Source organism: Danaus plexippus, chromosome 26, assembly GCF_018135715.1.
Source record: "Danaus plexippus chromosome 26, MEX_DaPlex, whole genome shotgun sequence".
NCBI classification, from domain to species: Eukaryota; Metazoa; Arthropoda; class Insecta; order Lepidoptera; family Nymphalidae; genus Danaus; species Danaus plexippus.
The window spans coordinates 3,482,278-3,508,832 of NC_083554.1; the positions used below are offsets into that span (position 1 = coordinate 3,482,278).

Consider the following 26,555-nt stretch of genomic DNA (forward strand, 5'->3'; position numbering starts at 1 on the left):
CTTATAATCAATATTTATCTCTGATAGTTGTCAATCCGTCCGTCTTTTCTTTTAAGGTTTGTAAAACTTAAGTATATTGAGAATTTAAGAATTTGTACACGGCCCTAAATAATCTGTTGTGAGTATAGATTTTTTTTTAAACAAGATGATTATAAAGAGTACATACATATATGTTTATATATAATTCATTTTTTTTTGGGGCAAAAAATTATGACTTATGATTTGGCTCACATTTGATTTGAGTATATATGTAATAGAGCCTAGATTTTTAAGACAAAAAATATACAGAAGCTAAATAAAAAATATATACGTTTAATATTAATATCTTATTATGAATAACTTTGTAACAAAAAATGGTATTTAAATAATAAAATTCATAATTACAAAATCGATTAGCATTTGACACAATAATACATTCAAAAGTTTTCACTGAAAGCTCACAATTTAATTGAATGCAAATACAATTTTCTTGTGGTGGTTTTGTAAGGCTTACAACCGTTGTGTATGATTATTTATTACCAAAGCAATAACTTAATATACGAGACCGTTTACACACGACAGAATTACACTTACACCCTTAGAACGTGTTTTGTATAAGACGGAGAATTTGCACAACATTTTTTAAAATCAGTGCTCAGTCTAAGGATGTAGGAGTTATTATATAAAAAAAAAATAATAATATAAAATGTATTTATTATGTCTGTTTTATGTGTCAACGTGTGTTCTTCTGTGCGTGTGTTCTTCTGTGTCAGTGTGTGTTCTTCTGTGCAAAATATGCCATACAAGCTCGCTAAAATCCGCTATAACCGTGACCAGTTTGAATTGATCGTTTATATTTATTTATAGATCAAAAATATTCTTTGCTTACATTAAGTCATGTAAATAATAATTACGGAAGCAAAATCACGTGAGCTAATCATTTGTCTTCAAAATTAATATGTACTCAAGCTTCAAAAGTTTTAGGATATTTCGATTATTTGAAACGAATTGAGACTACGAATAAAAATTATATCGTCAAAAGTTAATAATATGCTAACGATTCCAGTTTTTATGTTTGTACAAAATTTATTTGCTATAGTTATTTAGTTTTATATGAGTTATAAGTAACTAATATTTTACTTATGTGCATTAAATATAGCTCTGAGTATTTTGTGCAGGGTCTTCAATATGAAAAACAATTGTGTTGTCAGCTTAAATTGTTTTATAGTAGGATTGCTGTGGCTTCAATGTTATGTGTGGATTGCACAAGCGGTATGATGGATTAAACTTTTGTCAGATGAAATGAAATTAAATTCCTTACATAATTATCAATGTTAGGAACTCGTGCGTTTCGAAAAAGCCTATTTAATAGACGTCAGATATGTGCGATATATATTTTTTATAATCTTTTGCGCAATGAAAAAAAAAACAAAGATGGAACAAATACATGGATTACGGTTTTCGAAAAAGGAAACGAATATATTGATTAGAAATATAAATTTGAAATTAGAATTTCTATCCAACGAGAAGATATTTGAGATCAAAGTGACCAGTACGACAAAACCCCAGATTCATATCTAAGGACGCAATAAAATATATTTAAATGTGTATTAGCATATCAATTCCTTTTCAACTTTTTGTACATTATAGTTATAAGTTCCTTCCCGCATCTCTGTGAATCCTAAAAAGACTGTCAGCAGCAATATTTATATTACTTTAAAACCGCAGCTACTAACACGATCAATAGATTAAAAACACGTCCTTTGTCCTTACAGGGAAATCCAAACAAAACAATGACTATCTAGAAATACTTCAAGAATTTGATTAATAAAATCCTTTTAATATGGTTACAAAATTAATAATTTTAAAAATAGCTTTATTTAAATTTATAATATATTAGCAAATGATTCGCTGCCCACTGAGTTGTTCATCACAAACCACAAACAACTTTGACATAAAAGAATAGATTAAAAAATACATTAGTTTAATTCTAATTAAAGATAGAGTAATCTTAATATATTATATTTTAATTAATTTTTACATATAGAGTTTTATTGCGTTTATAATTTTAGAAATATAAAATTTTTGTTACCTTGATACCTAGAAGAACGAAATATTCAAATGTAGAATTGGTTTTAATTAAAATAAACTGTTTGCTTCCGAATAACAAAATAACATAAGTTTAATTAAGGAAAAATTTATTAAATATTAAAGACAACATATTTAAAGGAATTAATTTTTTACTTTCAGTAATATCTGATAATTATTATTAGTAAAAAACTGTCTGGGCTTAACTTTGGTATTTCTGAACGCATCTTTAAAGTAATTAAGATGTCATTGTGTAATCGACTTTTGAATTTTTATTTTAAACGCTTTGTCTTTCAACTATGATGGACACTTGCTATACAATGGCTGATCTTGACTAATCACGTCGAACTGTACGTTTGAACGCAATTGCCATTTTTAAATAATTGATAGGACTTGTTTAGGATGGACATTTCAATGATAGTCAAATGCACAAACTTTTTCAATCTATTTAATTTGAAGGCATTAAATGATTTACTTTTTTTTACAAAAATTTTACGTACCTAAAAATTATACAGCATGTATATTATCTTCGTTTATCTTAAATTAGTCTCAGGTTCGAATACCGATGGTGCGATACGGACTCAATATGGGTGGAGCTTATGGCAACTCGTTTTGTAACTTGCGAAACTTAAGTATTCATGAGTAACCTCTTCATTAGGTCACAGCGTCGACAATCGTAATACTTAATTGTGAAAAAAATATATGAGAAAACTATTACATGTAATTTGTCCAATGAAATAATGATGTACAAACAGCTTGTTTTTGTAATTAAAATACAGCTACGTCGCATATAAATAAATTAATATCAGTTTTAAATACATATTATTTTGGTATGCTCTGAAAGTCTGAATAATGTGTAGTCATTTTTATTCAAAGCGCCAGGTACATTGACAAAATAGTAATATCGCTTATATAACACAAACTTAACATGCAAATTTTTCTGTATAAAAATACATCATACAATTCTTCATTTATATTTGCTATTATTAAATCATGAAGATAATTTTATTAAAGAAAATTATAGTAATTTTTGAGCAAAAAACATTGTTTATATCTTAAAGTTCAGTTTAGTTTAATCATATGAATGACTATTATGAAACAAGTTATTCTTTTTATTCACAAGATCATCATTAATAGTCTTGAATATTATTTAACAATATATATCTTACAAACGAGTTCTGATAGGCGATTGCTTAAGAAGAAATGAGGTTTAAAACAGGTTGATAAGAATATTATAATGTGAAGAATATTTTAAAATTAACAAAGTTTTGAGCAAAAATATAAAGTTAATATTTATGGTACTATTAACTTTTTATTATATTTTAGAATTCGCAAAGCAAAAGTTGTTATATCTCAAATATCATTTCATTATTCTTATCTAGGAAAGTGTTGTCATTTTTTATCAATTCTCATTGGAACAATTATTCTTAATATAGAATAAGCTAGACCAAGATTAGTGGAAATATATTATAATAAAAGATATGAGAAATATGTAACTTACAACTAACAAGTGTGATTATTTTCATTGTTGTTAATCGTCAGTCATTTTTAATAGTAAGAAAAAAGTATTTAGAAAAATATAAGTATGTAGGTACTTAAAATTTTTTCGTTACATGAGAGGCTGAAATCTCTGGATGGTCATAAAACAGCTTGATTGTTAATAAAATCAACTCCAAAATAATCGAATCTTCAACTATGTTAAATAAAAGGTAGTTATATAATAAATATATATATATATATATGTAGATACTAATGGATACAAAGGGATCGATTTTGTTCCCCCTAAGAATATAACGAAATGTCTTTGTAGAATTATATATTGCATTCAACTACGTTTTATTATATAAAGATTATTTTTAGAAAACAAAGTCACTAATTTACACTAGTTCATCGGACATGAAACATCTATAAACCATGAAGTGCGATGTATTATTTCGCGAGCCCATCTATTAGAAGTGCTGAATCGCCTATTCACAATTACATTTATTACACGAATTGAAATCGGTCATTATGTGTAATAACTCTTATAGTTCTAAAGTGTTTGTGGGTCAAGTGGATCAAAATATCTGTCAGATTGCGTCACATAAATACAATACGATTTCTTTTATTTGATTAAATGAAAATTGATTTGCTTTGTGTACAGGCGATATTTGATAGTTAAAAAATGTCGTTGTTTGAAATCATGCTTTTGATTTGAAGAAAAATCTTTATATGTAAGCATGGATTTGTTTCGAATTAGAAACCATACAGAACAGTCGTTTTTTCACCACTTCTGTAATCAGAAAGAGTCTTAACAGGTACTGTATATATCCGATGATTTATTGTCTATTTTTATGATGATCGTGGTCAATTAAACATATACCACGTCATTGGGAGCTCTGTTCGACTTCCTGCAAGGCAACGTGATGGTCGCCCACGACAATACAGTCGTGAAGGCAAATAGGAATATGCAAAGAAACTTTGGGTAATAAATAACTTTATGACGTAATATTCATAATACGAATGAATATTGTCATCATGGCATTCCTATATAGGTTTAAGTATTATAAGTGAAAAGTGTGTGTGTTTTATCTCGTTTGCCCGTGATCACGGTTGTTGTAAAATAACCGAAACGTCGGGAGTATGTAGTTTAAAATAATAAAAAAAGCGTAGTTAATCCGAAAATATTAGTTTTAATAATAATAATGAATACTCGCGAAAGTCTTACATATTATATGAAGAGCTCTGAAAACTTCGTTAAAAGCAGGTCCACTAAGATTTATAACCTGAAGGTAACGGGTGATCTTTATCCATGAACCAAATATGTTATTTTATATACAATATTATAGGTGGTAGATACTAGCTGTGGTCAGTCACTCCAGCTCGAACATGGGCTGGCTCGACCGGGGAAGTAACACCCTCTCAGAGAAGATCTGAGTGAAGCAGTCTTTAATGGCTGCGTTTCGTCTGATGAGTGAGAGAGCCGGTTGCCCTTTCCCTATTCCCACCCTTTCCTGCTATTTCCTTATTCCCACCCCTCCCTTTCCCTCAACAATCAAGGTTGGCATCGCATCTATGCGCGAAGGTCACTACTGCCCAACAAGTAGGCCGTCTGCTCGTTTGCCACTTTTCACATAAAAAAAAACAATGGATTTTCATAAAAATAGGGAAGAAAGGAAAAGTCTGTGTCAAAAGGAGAAATAGGGTGTTCTTCTATTGAATATAAGCTAATTATCTACTAAGTTTCTCCGAATTGATCTGTAACAAGACAGTGCTATCTTCAAAATTGTAATAATTTACAAAACTTACGACATTCCTAAAGGTGTAGATATGAATAAAGTTCTATTGGCAAAATTGATTACATTGAAAATCATTTAACACATTGCAATCGTTGAGAATATAACAAATAAAGTATGTTTTATTTGTGTATCATTAAAAATAATAGTATTTCATAACAATAACATTATAAAAAAAATATGTTATTTAGTTTTTTGAGTGTAATATCAATAAAATATTGTAGTAACGTGATTATCACATTAGACTTAACTTAATTAAAAGTCAATGAACTCGCATTTGTTAATCAGAATATTAATAACAACTTAAAATAAAACACCATTATTCAAGTCATCCTTTTTTGTGTATTCGTTATTTGTAGTTGACTTGTAGACTTGTATCTAGACCGCAGGAGCCGATACCTGTTTAGAAAACATTTAACCGAAGGCAAAGTTTCACTGTATTGAGGTCACACTGCTAGCATAATAAGGATTTGATATAATAAGCTAACTTTATGAAAATAATTATAACTACCCTCATTTAATGTAAAGTACTTTTTAAGTTTTACTTCTTTTTGGAATAACTGACATAGACAAATACAATAAAATTACCTTAACTTATCGGTTGAGTATACGAGTAGATCATGCCATATAACAAAACATTTTTAAAAGAAAACTAAAAAGCTTCAAAGAAACAAAATGACTGGATAAAGTAACATACATCTAGATCTACATATAAAGTAAGCTATCTATCAATTACCTGTTTAGAACAATAAATATGTAGCTTTTAAATAAAGCTTGGATTTTTTTAAAGACATTAAAAAATAGGTTTAATAAACTATTCAATAAAAAAAAATGAATGTTTTGACATTTTGAGAATGATTTAATACGTTTATGATCTGTGGATGTTCTTCACAACGTTGTTTCATCTTCACATGGCATTGAATAAGTATGAGAGTAACATTTAAGAATTAATTCGGTGTTATAACCCAATTTTGTAGTTCAAAGTTAAAGCCGACTTCATATAACATGTGAACTCTATTGTGTTGCGGTTAATATTGGTAAATGAGAAAGAGATTTGGTTTTAAGTAATGTGTTTTGTAAACAGAATAGGTTTTTAAATTACAATTTTTCAAATGCATTTTTGTAAAGTAGATATATGTGCGTGTATATAAAGATAAAATGGCAATACTGGGAGATACATACAGATATATACATATAAATATATATATATGTTGCAAACTATTTTGAAATTATTAATCAACATTAGTATTCTATAATCATTGTTAAAATATGAATATATCCTATTAGACCTATTAACCTAGTTTAAGTGACATTACATTTTATGTTTTTCATTATAAATATAATATCTTGTAAAATTGAAAATAATACGTTAAGCAAAATAACATATGTATTATGGAAAACTTTTTCTTTTGTGAATTGAATTAATTTATTTCATAGCATGTTTCATAGATTAAAAAATAATTTATATACAGATTCTTCGGTTTTCCAGGCTGATGCACGGTTTTGTAATGCTTTACTTGAGATAGTATCTCCAGTCAATAGAATTTACAATTATCGACATGACGCTAACCGTCCGTCTCTAAACAATACAGACGGACGATTTCACCACGATAAATTGATGGTAATTTATTTAGTTTTAATAAAAATAAAAATCAAAAAAAAATCTCGTTTTGGAATTAAAAATATATATTACGCAAAAATTTTCATACAAATACCAATCGATTTACCAAAATTTTATATAATAAGGATGTAACATTGAAACAAAAGTAATAATAATAATTTAAATCTTACAAAATGGTGTCGACAAAATTTTTGTTGCTAATGTTTTTGTGATGGCAAATTATAATAAATTAATATACATATATATGCATAAAATTCAGGGAGTAATTTTAGTATTGTAAAACTATTAACATTTCATTTTATGATTCATTTATACGAGTATGTAATTTGTTCATACGGTAATAGTCAAGGACGTTGAAGAGTGAGTTTGGATGTATCAAACAATTATGGCATTACTAGCAACAGTTATACGATAAATTTTATAACAGTATAATTCTAAATAATAAAATAAATATTAATTCGCATTTTAACCTTTCGAATTTATATATATCGCTGAGACGACAAAAATAGTTATTTTATTTGAAATACAAAAATGAAAAAATCAAATTTTTTGGTTTGCTTCAGAATGTACATCAAACAATGGTGCTATTGTACGACTGTATGTCAATAGAACATGAATTCGGAATACCAACATAATCACCCTGTTTTGCTTGTTGTATTGTCTCACAAATTTCTTTCAACTATTGGTAATTGCGGTTGGAATTATAATTGTTATAAATCAGTCTAAAGTACTTTATATCATATAGGGTTTTTGGTAACAGCTATCTCTTATAGGTATATGTAACCCTGGTGAGTACTGGATTGGCAAAACCCGGAAGGTTTGCCAGCGACGAAAGTAGAAGTTGTTATGTTATATCTAGACTTTGTCTATACTATTTTAGTAATCTCATTGTCATCTTCCAGTCCCCTCTTACATTCCAATCTATCAACCGTCATCTCTAAACTCACTCCTCTGTTAGATATACCTTCATTTACACAGTTTATCCACATTTTTTATGTAGATTCTCCTGACATGACTTACATAGAACGGTGTTTTTGGAATCTGTTTGTATATTTTTATAGTCGTTGCTAACACTTAATTTTCATAAATTTTCACATCATTTTAATCCAAAATGAAACTTCATTGATTTTGTGGAGATTTTGAAACGATAATGCCAGCTTCTGCCAATAATTCAGAATGCTTGGGATTTAGGAAGTAGATCAAACAAAGCTTTATTACATTGAGCCTTTCATTTTACTGACATAATTTTCTTTGGAACATCATTAAAGGTTGCTTATTGTTTGTATAGACTATAGATATATATCCATAGTCTATACGTATATGTATAGATTCATAGATATTTTTTTTAACTTTAACATTAAAGTATGCACATATTTTTATATGGTGGTAATTTGAAAATAACCAAATGTATAATTAACACGCTATGTTAAATGCTGATGTTATCTTGTCTAAACGCGAGTCAAATAAAATTATACATCTTTACTCCAAGTTTTCATGCTCATTGCAATATTTTTTTTACTTATTTGTATGTACATACGTTTAATTTTTTTGTATATTATCAATGTATTGAATGAGTAAGCTTTTAGAGTTTTTACGCTTAGTTAAACTGTATTTATGGGTTTACTTTATTGATGACCCAACTGACAGATAAGCGGATCTAATCAATGTTATTATATTTATAAATGAGAAAAAATAAATATTTTTATTGTACTATGATATTTTATATATATTTGCATATATTTTACGGGCAAAAACAACTAGTTATTCAACATAAGATAAATAAATAACTAAACTTTTTGGTTCATTTTAGTTTATTTTGTTTGAGCACATTTTTTCATTTTTGAAAATTATTTAATATTAACAATACAAAATCCCCGAGGATATTTGTGCGTCGGCCTCCAGACCGGACATATTCATGTATTCGCGAATCTTAAAGCGCGTTGTGATGATAGAGCTTACGGTTCCTTGGGAAACCAACATCCCCAAAGACCATACCATCAAGGTCAACAAATATTACGAGCTCACAAACGAACTCACTCGAAATAGGTTCGTCGTGGATTTATACGCGGTAGAAGTGGGAGCGAGAGGTATAACGGCTAAATCTCTCTACAACCTACTAAAAGACTTAGGCCTGTCCAGAACTCACATCAATTCGTTCTTGGAACGTACTTCGAAGGCAGCCCTAGTAGGTTCTTTTCAAATATGGTTAGGTAGGGAGAGGAGCTTGGACAGTGGAGGTGAGCGTTTAACGCGCGTTAGTTAGGGGCCCCTTAAACCTACACCTGGGTCGCAAGTCCCAGGCACTGTTGAAGCTCCACTCCCTGCAACGCAATGGACCCGGCACCCGCACGGTGAATCCATTGAATGCTAAGAGGTTTCGTCTCTGTAGCAACATCAATAGCAATTAGACCTATGATAATATTTTACTATACTTTTATATTTAATAAACTATAAAATATATAAAAAATTTTAATCGGACGCAAGCCCTTTAAATATCATTATTCTATTTTTATAGACATTATCTAAGTCTTAATTTTTTTTTATTAACACTTACAAAAATTGTCCAGAATTTCAAAACATACACAATAATTTTTTTTTTAATTAAAATATTTGAGCATTATCTTCTCAACTGTATTTTCAAGTTAAATATAATCAGTGGGAGCTTTTAGGTATTTTTTTTTTGTTAAATCGAATACATTAATTGAAGGTTTTGGTTAGCCTTTTGTGGTTTACCAAGGCCTATAGTGATGTTCCTCAAATTTTTTCCGATAATTAAATTGAAGATTTCTTAATAACTAGAAATATTACTGTAGTATGAGTTTTTTATTAAATAGCATTTTAAGTATTGAATGTATGAACAACTTTTAATACTTGTAATAATAATATAAAATACGTCTCAACACCTAATCAAAAGGCGTGCTTAAAATCAAAACCAAGTTTTTTATATGAAGTAGGTATCCAACAAATATAATATGATATTTATACAATAGTGCTCTTGAACTTTTTTGATTTAACATATAAATGTTATTATTAGTCTTATGTTCGTTTTTGTAACGGCTTTTTTTTAATAAATGAATGATCCGTAACAAACATGCAACTAATTAACTTTACAACTTGAAATTGTAATATAAACACAAAAAGAAACGACAATACACACTTATGCTTTGTTCATTTGTTTTCCTTTATACCCAACGTATAATTTTGCTAAATTATTTTACGGTTGATTTAATTCAATAGCAAAAAAAAAATAACCACAGTGTAATATTTTAAGAGATATTTTCCAAATTTCTAGCCTGTCTGTCTTAGAGGGTACAAGTGAAGGCCGCTTTACATCCGCCTGCAAAGTGAATCATCATCAACATAGCTACAATTATTAATACCTGTTAATAAGGCATGCAATAAACACTTAATGATTTCTATGCAATATAAAAGAACGAGTTTGATGACTATATAGCCAAAACCTTAACTAGTATTTACCTCCGATTTACTTTAAGTTTTCTTCGAAATTGTGTTTGAATTTAAAGGTGTATAGTTTATTAAAGGTACATATTGTTACAAACCAGTAGCGACATCTGTAGTAAGCGTCAAGTAATTAGTCTGTGGTAGTAGTCTGTGGCATCTATAAGGGGTTAAGGGAAAAGTTATAGCTTATGCCTTATTCTGATGTCCAGAATTAATTAAAGGTAAGTTTCATACAAATCTGATAAGTCGTTTCTGAGTAAAAGGTCAGACAGAGCAACACATGCGTACATACTCGCAAAATGGCTCTTTATAATAGTAGTAGGATATAACAATACTTATAATTTTTATATATATATTTTTAAGTATCCATGATTTTTTTGTCTTAAAATATCCCTCGTGAAATATGCAAACATCGCTGTGCTATGAGGAATGATGCTCTTAATTGGTCCGCCAATTAAGTTCAGATTCCGTGTTGACGTTAATATTTATTTTCACAGATATTTATCAAGTTAATTTTAATTAATCAATTAATCTGAAAGGACGTTTTTGAGAAATTCTTAGAGATTAAAAAAAATATATCATGAATATTATAAATTATATATAATATACAATTAAAACTGAATCTTTTTTATCTAATATTATCAAGACATATAAATTGGAGCCATTAGTCTATGTATTATAATCATTCCAAAATCCATTATATCTCTTATAACCTATTTTTTGCATCCTCAGCTCCATGGGTCTGTAATTTATGGAGTATTTAATTTTATAACTTATATGCGCTAATAATAAAACGCAACAAGAATACTAAGTAAATAATGTATGAATCGAGAAATAAATAATCTGTTGGAAGATTGTCAAGTTAAGTATCTAAATTTAACGACTGACAAAATGGCACCTTGTAAACTTTTTAAAACACACATAGTTAATAAGACAGGTGCTTAAAAATATATATATTTAAAGAGAGTGGAGAGAGAGAGAGTGAGAAAGGGAGGGTGAGGGAGAGAGAAGGTAGAAGAACGGAAAATTCAATAGTTGAAGTAATATAACATTTTTTTCTAAATTTAACAAAGAAAATAAAGTTAAAATTAAATTCGTATCTCAATACTATTTCTGACTTTATTGTTATAACTTTAAAAATTTGCGTACCCTGCTATAGAGTATAGTAATAATATTTAATATATGTCAGTGAATGTCAAATACTCGTTTGTAGGTACTTTTACAATTAACTTGACAGTCTTACCTCATCCACACAGGTCATCAAGTTGCTAATTTAATCGAGTTGTAACCCGCTGAGAATTAATTCAATGAGAAACAAAGGCTCCGGTTTAGTCAGTACGACTTGTTTCGGAATCTTTAACAGAACAAAACTATTGTATTTATTTAAAGGTTTTCAAATATGTTAAAATTAACAAGTATCGTATATTATTATGAGAATTGGCAAATAATAATGTTGACAAATTCTTATACAAAGTACCAAATGATTTGTTGTCAACCCTCCATGTCATTGTAGATATCTGTGTCAAATGACAAAATTTGCATAAATATATACTTCGTATTGATACAACAATGTTTTACAGATCTAGTATTATTTAATAACAAGTGAATTAAATCATTAATCATAGCTTAAGAAATGCCATACGTTTTTACAAATTGAATTCTAGAATGTGAATTGTTACAAAAGCCTCTTTAGCAATGTCGTATTTATTTGAATTTTTTTTTATATATATTGTCAAATCGAACTATTATTTAAAATATTCGGCATAAAATTAGCATTACCTATCAAATATCGGGGTCAGAAGGTCGTCACTGTAGTCATAACACGTCGTGAGTTGTCTTCACGATCCATTGTCCTATGTTTCGACAGTCGAATTGTCTTTACCCAGGAGAAGGTTAGATCCTAGACCTATGATCTTTTATATGTACTCTTCTTTTCAGTGGAATAACAAACGTAACCTAGTTTTGACTTGTCCATATAAAGTACTTATCTATATTACTAATCACTACATAACTTTTATGGACAAGTTATGACGTCACAGTCCTTTAATTTTCTTTCCAAGGACCGAAGTAATTACTGCTACAAGGTATTTGAAACTGACGGGAAGCAATGATGATGTTAAAAATATTCTATCTTTGTGTAAATGAGATTAACAGAAATATGAAACATTAAGAATATTAACATTTTCTCATAAGGATTTTAAATTTTCTTATAAGGCTTTTGAATAATATAAATGAATATAAATTAATCATCGCACTTGAACTTTATGTATTGAACATCATGAGTGTACTCACTAATGTTTCAAACACACAATTACATTATTGCAAAACCTGTGAGAAAAAAAAATAGGTATTCACCTTTAACCTGAATGAGTGCATTTATACATAGAGAACATTTTTACGACGTGTAAATAATTGTGCGTGGCATTTAGTATAATTATAAAGCTGTATCTACATACGTTCATGTAAATAAATTTAATCATTTCTTTATATTTACAATGTCTTAAACATTAGCTATGATTATAACTTTTGTATATACGTATGTACTATGCTTTAGAATTAAAGCTCAATGACGGTTTAAATAAATTTGATCTACAAGATATTTTTATAATTTTTTGTAGTAGTGTAAGTTTAGTTTAGAATAGTAGCAGAATATACTGTAATGGAACTTTTATTGAAACTAAATGTAAAAAAATATAAAATAATAAGTAATTAATATTATTTTAAATATAAATTTTCACTTAACATTAAGCCATTTCGTAGTTGTAGTATGTTGTATGTATTTATTTGCAATAATAATTATATAATAATGATATTTATTCCAAGTTATTACGATTGTTGCCATAAAAAATATACTTAAATCACTTTGTTATTATTTAATCAAGGCATATTAAATAAGATACGAATCATCGCTTTGTTCCGTTATAAATAGCAAAAGAATGAATCACATGTGTAGTCCATCTCGATGAAAACTAACTTAAAGATCCTGTTAAAGTAAGTCTTTAACACGACACTAAGCGGAAAACATGTGCCTTTATAACTTTTAATAAAAAAAAAAATAGATAACAGTTTGGAAATGATATTGTTAATTACACGTTGTCTTCATTCCTTTATTAGATCAAAAAAAAAAATATACAAATTATACAATAAATAAATATCAATAAACATTTTGATTGAATACAAATTTTATAATTAATTAAATAAACTTTATTAATTCTAATTAACATAATATTTATTTGTTCTTAATAATAATTTGTACTTGCATATCTCTGACATTAATGCCATAGTGACAGAGTAAAAATATTGTTAGATTAGATAAGAGAAAAATCAGGTAATAAAGGTGGTAAAGTCTTGAATACTTTTTCACATCCGTCAAAAAGCTTTCCGAAACGTGAATTAAAATCACTAATACTGCAACAGAATGTGAATCCCTTATTCACATCCTGCCAATCGTTATTACGCAACCACTCGACTTCGGGACATATATCGTTACATGGCATATAAGAATAGGCCTCCGCTGACGTAACATTAGGAATATTTAGTTGGATGACAGCTAAGGAAGAATTATCTGCCGGGTTTTGAATTATCTGTGAGACAAAAAAAAAAATAAATGTAAGTTTTTTTTAAAGCAAGAAAAAAACTTGCAACTTATTGCGGTTATTGTATCATCGTGATAAATAGGCATCTATTTGTTTAATTTTTTTTTCCTACCTTCCATAAATACATGGGCACTGGTTGACGTCTGTTTAGTCTGTCTCTTAAGGACACATAAGCATCTTCTGTCTGTCCTGGCAACATCATCGGATCTGATGCTCCAGTGAAAATGGTCAGCTCGTTAGATGAATATTTTCCCAGATATCGTACTCTTAGTTCAAGTTCATCCCAGTTCTGATGAATAAATATGTATTCAGTTCATTTTTAAAGTCAATGAAATAAGCAGTTACCGTATATGATTCAATACTCACTTTAGTTCCACAGGTACTCCAATGAGGTATAACATTTAAATAGCTATATACAGCCACTTGTGATAATCCCGGCAAAACATCTCGAGGATTGATCAATTGTCTTTTTGTAAAACAGCATTCAACATCTTTAACTGATTTTATTGATTTTCCGATCGACGATGAAATAAACCTCAACTGAGAATCACAGTCATACATGTCCCCAAAATGAAAGGGCAAATATTTACTCTCAACAAATGTGTAATCTCCGGGGGGTGCATTCAGGGCGATACCTTTATTTGAGGTTTGTTTTGCAAAGAGAGGTATCTTCTGTTCGTGATCTAAACAAACGTCGTATACCTTCAAAAACTTACTTCGTGAAAAAAAACCGATTTGCAATAATTCTGTGTTGTTTCCGTGTTGTTCAAAACAGCTTATTCCTGTTCGCTTTGTTAGAGGTTTCATTTTTTTGGTACATTTTAATTTATCATAATCAATGATTCTGTTTTTTATTTCAATTTTGTCTTTTAGTTCTGAACACTTCGTTTTGACATTTTGACCGAATGTTTCTCCATTGTAAATTACAGAACTGCCGGGGCATGATAGAAGAAAATATTTATAAATTGGTATATGGACATATTCATTTGATGTTCTAAATTCTGGCCAGTCTCTTGATAGAGTCAAAAGTAAAGGCTGCTGATCATTAAAATCATGCTTAGTACGCAGCAGGCATTCTGAAAATAAAATTGAATCAAGAATTTACATTGGTATGTTTGTAAAGAACACAAAAAATATTTTTGGGATATGACTAAGTAGCAACGGGGTTGCGAATTTCCATTTCATAGTTTACGGTTAAAAAAGTAGTTTCAGGCTGCGATAATTTATATCTGTTGTTGATTCGAAATTGTTATTCGTACAAGCATATACGCAAAAAATAGTTTTCAAGAATTCCTTAATTTTAAATTGCATAGTGGTTTCAATAACGGTGACTAAAGGTTTGAAAAAATTTTAACCATGAACCAAATTCAAATGAATTTGTCACGTGAAAGTCAGGCCACTAATGTGTTAAAAGAGGTGGTTTAAAAGTACGGTAACAAATTCTAACTTAACCCATTTTTAACACCTCTTTATTGAAAACGAGGAGTGAGACGGGACTACTCTTACGTTTCTAGTCAGTCATTTAACAGACGTCGAATAAAATTTAAAATAAATGACTCTTACCTCCTGAATTAATTTTAAAAGTACGTCTAATTGAACCAAGATCATTGCTTACGGTACATTGGTAGTATCCGATATCTTCAAGTTTCATTTCTATAATTAAATACGACCCATTTATAGGTACAGGATCACCATTACGTATCCATTGCGTCTAAAATTTTAAATAGATTAATTAATATTAAAATTTGTAAAACACTTAAAAAAATTCATCGATAAAAGTGACGTCACTGTAATTCAAGAAATCTATGAAAATCATTAAAAATGGAAATAAAGTTGTTTAGTTAAAAAATTATAGAACTTACGCTTGGCTTTGGATAGCCATCGGCATCGCAGTTCATATAAGAGAAATCGCCTTCCGAATATTCTATAACAGTTTCTTCGTCACTGAGAAATCTTGGCTTATAACCTACAGTCACCTTTTTATGTGCAGTATGAGCTGATAAAAACGTACTAACACGGCAACTGTAAATACCAGCATCTTCAAATTTAACGTGGCTTAAATATAATTCATCACTTGCTATTAGTTCCCCGTTCTGTAAACAGTCGAAAAAAGTTAAAGATTTTATATATGATAGGCTTAATGCTTAATAGAAATGAAGAATTGTATGTGTCTGGATATTAGTAACCTCTTCATTTTAACAAAATTGAAGGTAGTTTGCTAGCAGTTGTGTATGAACAAGAATATAATTTCGATTTCTTCTCTTTTCGGATGCAGTGAAGAAAAAAGTTTTTATGTAAATATATTTCACGTTAATTTACAAACTTAACTTAACACGTGTTGCATTTATTTTGTAAAACAACTATAGCTTCAAAAATTATAATATATTTTTTGTGCATAAAATAAAATCTCATGAAGTATATGGTCGACAAAACAAAATTTAAGCCGTATTTTTAAATCCAACAAACATTACCTTGTACCAGTTTACAACATCTCCCGCTTTATGTGGTAGATCACATTCCAGATAAGTTGAATTTCCAATTTCTAATAATATAGTATCCGTTATAACTTCAGGCTGGGCCGGGCTTGCTGAAATATAAATTTTTCACATGTCAGTAATCTACAAAGGCCTGTAACAAAATTAACAATCCATAGACATTCTTGAGTAAATTAGAAATTAGTATTCTTCTCTTTAGTCTTTTCTTATCTCCATTTCGTTCCCACCTGGGTTCTTTTCCCGCTGTTTTCCTTAACAAATTTTTCATTATTTGATTTTTGTACCTTTATTTTGTTTTTGTTTATTTTTTTTAAAAGCTTTTCAGGTGGTTAAAATTAGCTTTTCTTATATGTTACTATCAACTACTACTACTACCATCAATTGGTTTGGTAATATTGTTTAGTAGTGTCGTGGTGGCCTGGAGGTTAATGGCCCGTCTCTTACACGTGAGGGCGCGGGTTCGAAACCTAGCAAGTACCAAAGTGATCTTTTCATATGTACTTTCTAAGAGTATTTAGATACCATTGACAGACGCTGAAGGAAAACATCGTGAGGAAACCTGGTCTTATAATTTCAAATTATAAGATTGAAATCGCCAACCCGTCTTGAGCAAGCGTGGTGATTAATGCTCTAACCTTCTCCATGTGAAAAGAGGCCTCTGCGCAGCAGTGGGCTCTGATAGGCTGATAATAATGATGCTTAGTAGTGTAAAATTGTTTTTATCAAGTGCCTTCCATTTATCTGATTTAAATCCATTTAATTCAGGTACTTAATATAAAGTTTGATGTGAAAAACTTCAATTTATTCTTGACATTTAAACAACAATATTACTGAAATTTGTCTCAATCAAACCACATTTCTGTAATCCATCTAGCCAGCTCTGCAGTTGATTCCATACGCGTTTAGAATTGGTCACCAATATGGGACAAATTTGATATCTATCGCAAACTACATATCTATTGTGGGCTACTGTTGTTTTTTTTTTAAGTCAATCAAACTCGTTAGTCAGATGTTTGTTTTGCATTACACTGATATTATACTGTAACGAGTAACAATTACTTGACGCACCAACAACTTAAACAATAAGTAGCGATTATAAGAATGTGGTTGGGTGTTAAATATTTTTTTGAATTTATTCTAAAAGCACTACTGTAACCTTAAAGTTAAAAGTGATTACCGAATAAGTCATCTTTTTTATATTTTATCATGAAAGGAAACACCAACACATATACACTTTTCTCCTAAAATTTTATAATTTTATTTTAAAACAGAAAAATTTAATTACCTATTTTGAACGAATGATTGGACTTTTCGCGCATCTGACTAATTTGCAATACTTGTGACTTATAAAACAGTTTTAAATAAATTTGATTATAACAAAATTACGTACATAATTGCAACACGTAAAAGAATATTTATTCTAATTTGTATAACTAGTACTTGCCTTTTACATTTACATTAAATTCCTTAATGTCTGAACTGAAATAGTTTCGGGCTTCACAAATATAATTTCCCCCAGAATTTAATGTTACATATTTAATAACCAAAGTGCCATCATCTTCTATGTCGTACCAATCAGTCCCTAAGGAAGAAAAACAAATTTTCTTTAAAAGTCTCGTATAATTTTATGTAATGGCTTCAAATACGATATTTCAAAATAAATAATAACTATAGAATTTGGCACATACTGATATAAGAAAATTTGGCACAGATGCAATAAAACTTGGCACATACTGAACATATTTAATCGAATGTCTATGTGCGAATAATGATCGACAAGATAACCAGTTTTTTGTAAATAAGTGTTTGTAAAATGTATAATGTTTTTAATACTTATGTTGTTATCGTTTATGGATGCAAACCTGAAGCAATGTGTTCACCATTTGCCATCCATGTTACTTTAGGTTTCGGGCTGCCAATGGCATTACAGGGGATCCTAAGCGCCAGGTCTCCCTTTACAGCGTTAAAAACAACTCCATCTGGATTCGTAATAGATACAGGGGCTGGAAAATTTAAAAAATGATATGAAATTGCTGAATATTCTAACAATAACCGTATAATTCATCAAATCATTTTGTCTTGGTTAAAACTGTAATAAGCATTTAAAAAAAAAGTAATCATATGAAACAATAAATTGTAAGTTAATCTGATGAGACGAATTAATCATCTCCTTTTATTCTATTATAGCAAAATATCAGATCATATACTTTGCTTTGCTTGTGCAAAAATAATTTATACCTCTGACAAAAACTTCGTAGGTAACACTACTTAATCCTCCGACGTTACTTGCTGAGCACCTATAGAAACCTTCATCTTCTATTTGAATATGTTCTAATTTATATGAGCCGGTATCATCAAATCTAAAATGACAAAAAAATTAATTACTAAATTAAAATAGTAAAATATTTTATAACATACAATCCTTACTTCAATGTCTTAGGACGAATGCTAGGATTTTTGCTGTAATAAGTCCATCTGATGTTTGGTTTTGGATAACCTTCAGCGACGCATGGCAATGTCGTAGAACTTCCAACATCTAATTTTAAAGTTGTGTCTTTTGGCACCTGCATTTTTACTGGAACTGTAAATGTTTTTATAATTATTTGTGTTCTCAATAAAAGGTTGTATTTTTTTATTTTTGGTGATAATTACTATTTGTTTTTTTAAAACTTACTATAAATATCGACATAGTAGTCTTTTTGCGTTTGTCCTAAACTATTTGAAGCTTCGCAGGTGTATGTGCCGCTGTCGTCAATTGAACCTGTAAAGCTAAAAAACACTTGTGTGTTTAACCGCAACAGTAGGATAAACTATTATACGCATCTTATTTACCTTAGTGTATTGTCATTGAATGAATATTTTCCTGTTCTTGTTACTTCAACATCATTTAGTAGCCAACGAACGAAAGGGTAAGGAGAGCCGTCGACTATACAAGTCAATATGACTTGTTGACCCTCCGGCACTAAAACCTCAGTTTGAACATTCTTGATTGTTGGGACATCTATTGGTAACATTTTGTAGTTTTAATTTAATATATGTACCATGTCTCATATATATTATCGTCGCAATATTTAAAAACTTACATCCAACGAACAAGTCAATATCGTGACGATCCTTTCCAAATTCATTTCGAGCTTTGCAGGTGTATATTCCCATATTCTCTGGACCAACCTTATCAATATAAAAATCGCCAACAACATCTAAACGCTTTAAAGAACCTGGAGATTCATTTTGAAAAGTCCAAGAAATTTCAGGCTCTGGTTTACCTTTTAGGATTCTTTGGAAAAAAGCAAAAGAGTAATATAATTGTACTATGTCTAAGAAAACGTTTCGTTGAATCAAAAATATTTTTGGTCTTTTAGAATTTATATACAATTCTATTTATTTCGTGTGTAACGCATAATTTTTTTATATTAGTTAGCCTTATTAGATAACAAGACACTTAGAATCACTTTAGCTGTTTTTCTTATTAACTTGATATTTTCTATGCCTATAGTCTAAGAATTGGAAACTAATTTCTACTTATTTTTTTCGGTCCAAAGCATCGCTATATAGCAACCGCTATTTTCTCCACAAAACCAATTATATTTTCATGTTCAAGCGCACAATGAGAAATACTTTGAACGTTTGTCAATATGTTTTAACACCTCTGGAGAACTTAAGAATTAAGTAAGTGAGCAATAATATTACGCATCAAAATAAGCGAACTTCGGAGGCTGCTATATGGATTACTATGTCAGAAAATGAGAAAACGCAAACATTTTGATTTACTTCTTTTGAAACCTGATATAACATATGACTACTGGAAATTAGGGTCGCAAAGACTTTCTTAATCTTGTTTTTAATATTATATTCTCTTATTTTATAAAATGGTATCAATATATAATATTTATTAACTTATAATTTCATACCTGCACGTTAAATTGGCACTAGATCCTTTTTCTATTCTGTAAGAACTGACAGTCTTGTCTATTTCAGGCTTTTCTGAAATTGCAAATTAAAACTACATATAATAACTGAAATATAGAGCATATGTTTGTTAAGAAATTGCTACATTAATACTATCGGTAAGGCATTGGAAAATTGAAAACATACTCAAGGCTAAATGAAACTAATATTTTTCTTATATAATACGCGTGCTTTACATAGGGCATCTAGTCTGCCCGTGAGACGGTTGCTGAAAAGTAACCGAAACGTCGGGAGTATGTAGTTTTAACAAGAAATAAAGCACGTGTAGTATATCCGAAAAATATTAGTTTCATTTAAATGAATAAAACTCGAGAAAGTCTTAGATCGCATTATACCCAAGGCTGTTGGCAAAAGCTGTCTTTAATGAATTAAATATTATAAATTTATTAAGTTAGTATACCTCCAGACATATCTATTTTGAAGTAAATTATCTTTTTTTCTTCTTCATTCATAGCCTTCACTGAATAAAATCCTCTTAAACCTTGATGCATGTATTTTATTTTTAGTGTGGAACCATCTGCAGATATTTCGTAATCATCGTCATTAAAAAGTTCTTTCCTCTTTTTATACCACCCTATTGTTGCTGGTGGATATGCATTAACTTTGAAATTAAGAACACTAGAACTTCCATACTCAATAACCAAATCTGTAAAATATGTTTGTCACTTCAAAAGACCGCTATTGATGTACTCAGATCCATTTGTAAAATATTTTACAAACCTTTGGGACTTTCGAGAATTTCCAGGAAATAATTTCTTTTAGTTTCAACTAAAATAGATTTTTTATCTTCACCGATTTCATTTTTCGCTGTACAATATAAAGTTATATTTTTATTTATTTTATCTTTATCCAGAATACCCATATAATCATAAGGCAAATCCACAGGGACTACCTGCAACATTTACTTTGAATAATGACTTATTATTCTATAGGCATAAAAGAGATTTTTTTTCTAAGTATTACTTTTGATGGCCAGATCATTCCTGAGTCATCTTTCCACACAATATCCGGTTTAGGGAAAGCGTGCACTTTGCATTTTAGGGATAAATTTGAATCGTATTCAACAGTTGTGGTACTTCCTTCTAAAATTGTGACCATCGGTGCTTTTCGCTTTCGTCCTTCTACAAAATAAAAATTACATAAAATTTATATTGTATACAAGGAAACAAAAGTGGTATAATATACATAGATATTTAATTTGCTATATACCTAAATCAGGTTTTTGATGCTCAATAGCCGTTGGTGCAATTCTAGTTATTTTCTCTTCAGTGCTTGTGTGACCATTTATCTGGAAAATTTTATGTTCTTGCATCAATTCAGTCTCAATCATAATAAAAAATATATATTTACTCACTGCGATTTTGAAGGTAGAATCAGGTGTCAGAATTGGTTTTGTTACGTAGAATTGACTGTCCTTATTTAGCAGGTCCAATGGATAAGCACTTAAGATATTATCATTAATATCTCTAATTTCTACAGTGTCTAATATAACATCTCTGTTAACATTATCCAATTCAATAGCTAAATAAGATGGTGTATCTGTAAAATTTGATAACGTGTTAAGTATAACTTCCGTTCTTTATTTTCTTTCAAGTTCTTTTCAAGTTTATAACAAAAGATGATTTTTATATTTAATTTAATTGCTAATAATGTTTAAGACGATATAAGGTAAATTTAATTATAATGTATCATACCTTCGATAGGTTTAGTAGACGTTTCGTTCAATGTGCTAGGCATGACAGTAGAGAAGCCATGTTGAAAACAAACATATGTGGATCCAGTTATAACCACTGAGGTTTGACCAATATTATCCAGGACCATCGTGTATATCCCCGGTTTAACATCCAATTTAGATATCTATAGGAAATAGTTTGATACATTGAAATCAATTGGATACATTCCTATGATTCTAATAAAGGATTTTGCTTACACTGGATTTCTTTGTATTGATGAATTCTTTAACATTTACTGATTCCCCATCAGGACCATTTAAGTGAAATCTCGGATCGTCAGCTGATACAGAAATCATTACATCCCATAATTTGCTGTCTATAGAAAACTAAAAAGAAAATTTTATAGTTCAATTGTTCAACATAGTGATATTAATATTATTCCTCCTATTTAAGCACTGCTTACTTTGAACTCATTGCCGTAACCGTTATAAAAAGTTTTTTGGGCCACAGTCGTCTTTTTGTTTTTTATCGTTGCTATGATATAGTCTATTATCTGTAAAATAGATTAAAACTCATACAAATATTCAAAGAAAATGAATAACTTCTTTCAAATAGACAACTTTTGATTGGGCATAAATATAACGAGGAAAAAAAAATTTGAATGAAAACATTAAAACTATTATTTTTGTTCTGATAATAAATATATACATATATGTAGTCAGTATTTCCGTTTTAATCTGTGTATGCGGTGTCTAGTATTTTATAACGTCTATGTATATATAGCAACTGTATTGTCGAAGCACCAACAAACTATAATGGCACATAAAAACTTACACAGCCAGATAATCATATTAAATGATATAGTTTTTAAGGTGAAATGTCTCATTACTGATATAGCTTTCTTATTTAACGTGTTATATTATTATAATTAGAATTTTAAAATATGGTTAAATTAATAACTAATATAAAAAAATTAATTTGGGTAACTAACTTTGCTCACATCCTGTTTGTCTAAGTGGAAAACCTGTCCTGAAGTAGTTTCCGCTAATTTATCATAAACAGTAAATGCCTCTTCTGGAGTGTTTGTACATTCGCCGGTCAGTAAAAATGTGACCTGAAAATAGGATACACAATATGTTATTCTGTATCAAGTTAAAGAAACTAAGATTTTGGATACTACACGTTTTTTACTATTTTATAACTACATAACCAAGACGTTTCGGTGCCTTTACAGCGACCGGGATCAGGAGCAGACGAGATGAAGTTGAAGTCTTAAGGGTTACTGCCTTTTGAGCCAAAAGCTATCATGTATAAGATTAATATTGTTCCATGAAAGTTTAACAAAAAACAAAAAAAAAAACATATAGACGATTAAATTTAAAAAAAACGTATATATTAATAGTTTCCTCCGATTTCCATCAAATGTGAAATTAATTAAATTAAAAACGTATTCAGAATGTATGAAAATCAGCGTTGCTTTCTAGTTAGGTGCCTTGGTAACTTTGATAAGTCGCAATTATATATACAACATGTAAAACAGGTAAATCTAAATCAAAACTGTTAAAATACGATTTGTAAGCGATAATAAAACCTGAATAGACTTCTTGAGCCCTAAGCTCTTAATTTTTTCGTACTCTTCGTAATCCTTTGACGCTGCGTCCGTGAAAACATAAAACAACGAATTCGGTTTACTGTGCTCTAACGCGAGTTGGATTCCTTTCATTGAGTACTCAGGACAGTCTCCACCACCGTCTACAGTAATATCGGAAAGAGCCTTTTTAAATTCTTTGCGATCTCGGGTCACTGTGCAGACTTTTGCATCTGAAAAACGTAATAAGCCTATTAATTTGCTAGCCAGACAACGAGTCTATATATTTATTTATCTCCACGTACATATTATTGTTAAAGCCAATTCGATTCAAGGGAATCCCAATGAATAAATCAATGTAAGATAAGAATATAGTGTATATTAATAAAATATAATTTAAGTGGACTGCATAAGACGTATTTTTGTTTAATTGTTAAAACTTCACGTATTGTCTTGATATTTATTTATATTTCATAGAGAACAGCTATGATAGGCTTTTTGTTAAAACACAAAATAATGAATCTAATATTTTCGCGTGTAAATATTTGAATTAAACTAAGTTTTTCTTTTTATTTTATGCGTCTGACGCTTTCATTTCGTCTGCTCGTGATCACGGTTGCTGTAAAGGAAGCGAACCGTCTTGATTACGTAGATATCAAATAAGAAAAGGCATAGTAGGTATCCGAAAAACTTAGTTTCACAAATATATTATGTCCTACTTTTCGTTTTATCGTAATATTAACATGCGTAATCGAAAGGTCAAATGGCTTTTTATACAATCATTCATATTACTAAAGGAAATACTTGAGATTTTATTGGAATGAAATAAATTAAATTGAAAATATATTGCAGTGATTTTAATTACTAATAACTTAAGTAATTTAATTACTAAACTAACCTGGATCATTAAAGGTGACAAGCACGAAATCGTCTATTTTTGATGCGTTAGAATTGAGCACTGCATCGAACACTTCGTTTGTCTTCTCTTTTACCTGATCAATATCATTCCACATAGATCCCGTATCATCTATAACGAATGTGAGGCTGCTTTTCGCGTTATGCCCGTTTGTAAAACCGAATAAGACCATTGATATAAATAATAACAACATCGCTGAACAGTTGCGCGTCTTACATTCCAAATGAAACTGAGATATAATTGTTGCCCATCTATAAATATATTGACCATGTGATAATAATAAATGTAATGATATTTATTTATTTACATATCAGTGCGGGAATGTCCCTGCATGGGAATTTTACACAGCACCATTAATTTCCTTTTTTTTTGTACTATTTTATTGAGCTAATTTAATCATTACTGACACGTGAAAATCAGACGTGCTTAGAGATAGAGGTTTGTCAAGTATACAATAATTTACTAATGATGTGAGTTATGTGTTTAAATATAAGTTAAGCCAAGCTTCTCCCGTCTGCTTCTGATTATTTTTTTAATTTTGTTTGCACGTGGAATATTCAGTTCCTAATTTTTATACCCTTGTTTTATATGTGGATTAAAACTAATGATTGTTTTTTACAATATTACAGTTCCTGGCCCTATTTTGCCAGAATATCAATCTTCATGTCCTTGTTAATGTCATGTTTTTAACATTCATAATGTATTGAAGATTTCTTTTTCAATTGATGTTTTTTTTTTTAATAAAATTTTTACTTTTTGCTGTAGTTTTAGAACCCATACCTAATTAATGAGATTTAAGTTTTTCGCCAGTATTCATTTAAATGAAACTAGTATTTTTCGGATGAACTACCCGTGATTTATTTTTGTAAAAAACTACATGCTCCCGATGTTTCGGTTACTTTTCAGCAACCGTGATCACGGGCAGACGAGATGTATCCCATACATAATTATTTCACTTGTAATAAAGAAAATTTTAATTAAGGCAATTAAAACTCTTTTATATTAAGACTAAAAGATTTTACAAAAGAATGTGTTTTTCTTACATGAACCTCTCAAAAAAACTTTGCTGATATTGTATTAAAACCAATATTTATTTGTTAACTAAAATTAATTTAAGAATTAGGATAAAATAAAAATCATTTAATTATTTTTAGGCGTTTTATTTTGTCCTTAGTTGATGTACGTTCAAGTAATATATTTAATGTTTCTTAAGTAAAGATTTAAATGCAATTATATTCATATACTCTTCGTAAATAAGAAAAAATTCAACTAAAAAATGAAAAATAAATAATAGTTTAAAACAAACTGAAAAAACACGGTGCATTTACAGTGCTTTTTTATGATATTATCAAAGTAAAGATCATTCTACTCATCTGTCAATTAAATGTTTATAACTATTGACACTATGCACCCCACGCTGTACGTGTAATGTTAATGTGTAAGTCGAGTGCCTGCTTCCTTCCTGAGGTAGCCGTTTCTCAGGCTCCTTCTCCGAAAATTTCATCTTAATTAACGTTGGGACTTCATCGACTGTAAATCAAAGGTTATGCTGGGTACCGAATTTTATTCCGCCAAATAAATAAATTGAAAATTCTATCCCGAATATTTTGTTTTGTTGTAAATAAAAAGTTTTTTCCTAAATCACGATTATCATTATATTATGGACATTACAAAACGATGACAGTATACGTATAAGATTTATAGGATCATGTTTAAAGAACCAAACGCAACTATTTTACAAGTCTCTCCGAGGTTGTGCCGAACTGAGTGTACGATCAAAGAGTAACTGTGGAGCTGCACGCATGCGTAGTTCGCACACTAGCTCTATCTCTCTTACTCGCATGCAAAGGATGCGGAAAGGAATTAATTAATCCTGGCGAATCTAATTGGGAT

General features: G+C 29.6%; 1 protein-coding gene across 2 annotated transcripts; it reads right to left on the reverse strand.

The window, feature by feature from the left end:
* Positions 1-13,283: 13,283 nt before the first annotated feature.
* Positions 13,284-24,889, reverse strand: LOC116774280 (hemicentin-1-like). Of its 2 annotated transcripts, XM_061524857.1 has the most exons (25): positions 24,645-24,888; positions 23,750-23,979; positions 23,150-23,272; positions 22,622-22,711; positions 22,416-22,544; positions 22,180-22,342; positions 21,840-22,024; positions 21,695-21,773; positions 21,449-21,606; positions 21,206-21,377; positions 20,886-21,131; positions 20,428-20,500; positions 19,600-19,793; positions 19,349-19,517; positions 19,191-19,285; positions 18,944-19,097; positions 18,755-18,876; positions 18,379-18,519; positions 17,961-18,098; positions 16,493-16,608; positions 15,884-16,114; positions 15,585-15,732; positions 14,388-15,097; positions 14,134-14,310; positions 13,284-14,009 (listed from the first exon to the last, which is right to left on the reverse strand). In XM_061524857.1, the coding sequence occupies exons 1-25, from the start codon at positions 24,853-24,855 to the stop codon at positions 13,734-13,736; spliced, it is 4,530 nt and encodes a 1,509-aa protein (XP_061380841.1). In that variant the 5' UTR covers positions 24,856-24,888; the 3' UTR covers positions 13,284-13,733. The 2 variants fall into 2 exon arrangements, with proteins under 2 accessions (XP_061380841.1, XP_061380842.1); XM_061524858.1 differs by lacking the exon at positions 17,961-18,098 and having other exon boundaries at positions 24,645-24,889.
* Positions 24,890-26,555: the final 1,666 nt, after the last annotated feature.

Excerpts from the sequence above, each read along its gene's own strand:
- LOC116774280 (XM_061524857.1), bottom strand. The coding sequence starts at position 24,855 with ATGTTGTTATTATTTATATCAATGGTCTTATTCGGTTTTACAAACGGG. Across the intron at positions 23,273-23,749 it reads GGCTCAAGAAGTCTATTCAG|GTCACATTTTTACTGACCGG; the intron begins GTTTTATTATCG and ends TCCTATTTTCAG. Across the intron at positions 21,774-21,839 it reads ATTCTACCTTCAAAATCGCA|ATAAATGGTCACACAAGCAC; the intron begins GTGAGTAAATAT and ends AAAATTTTCCAG.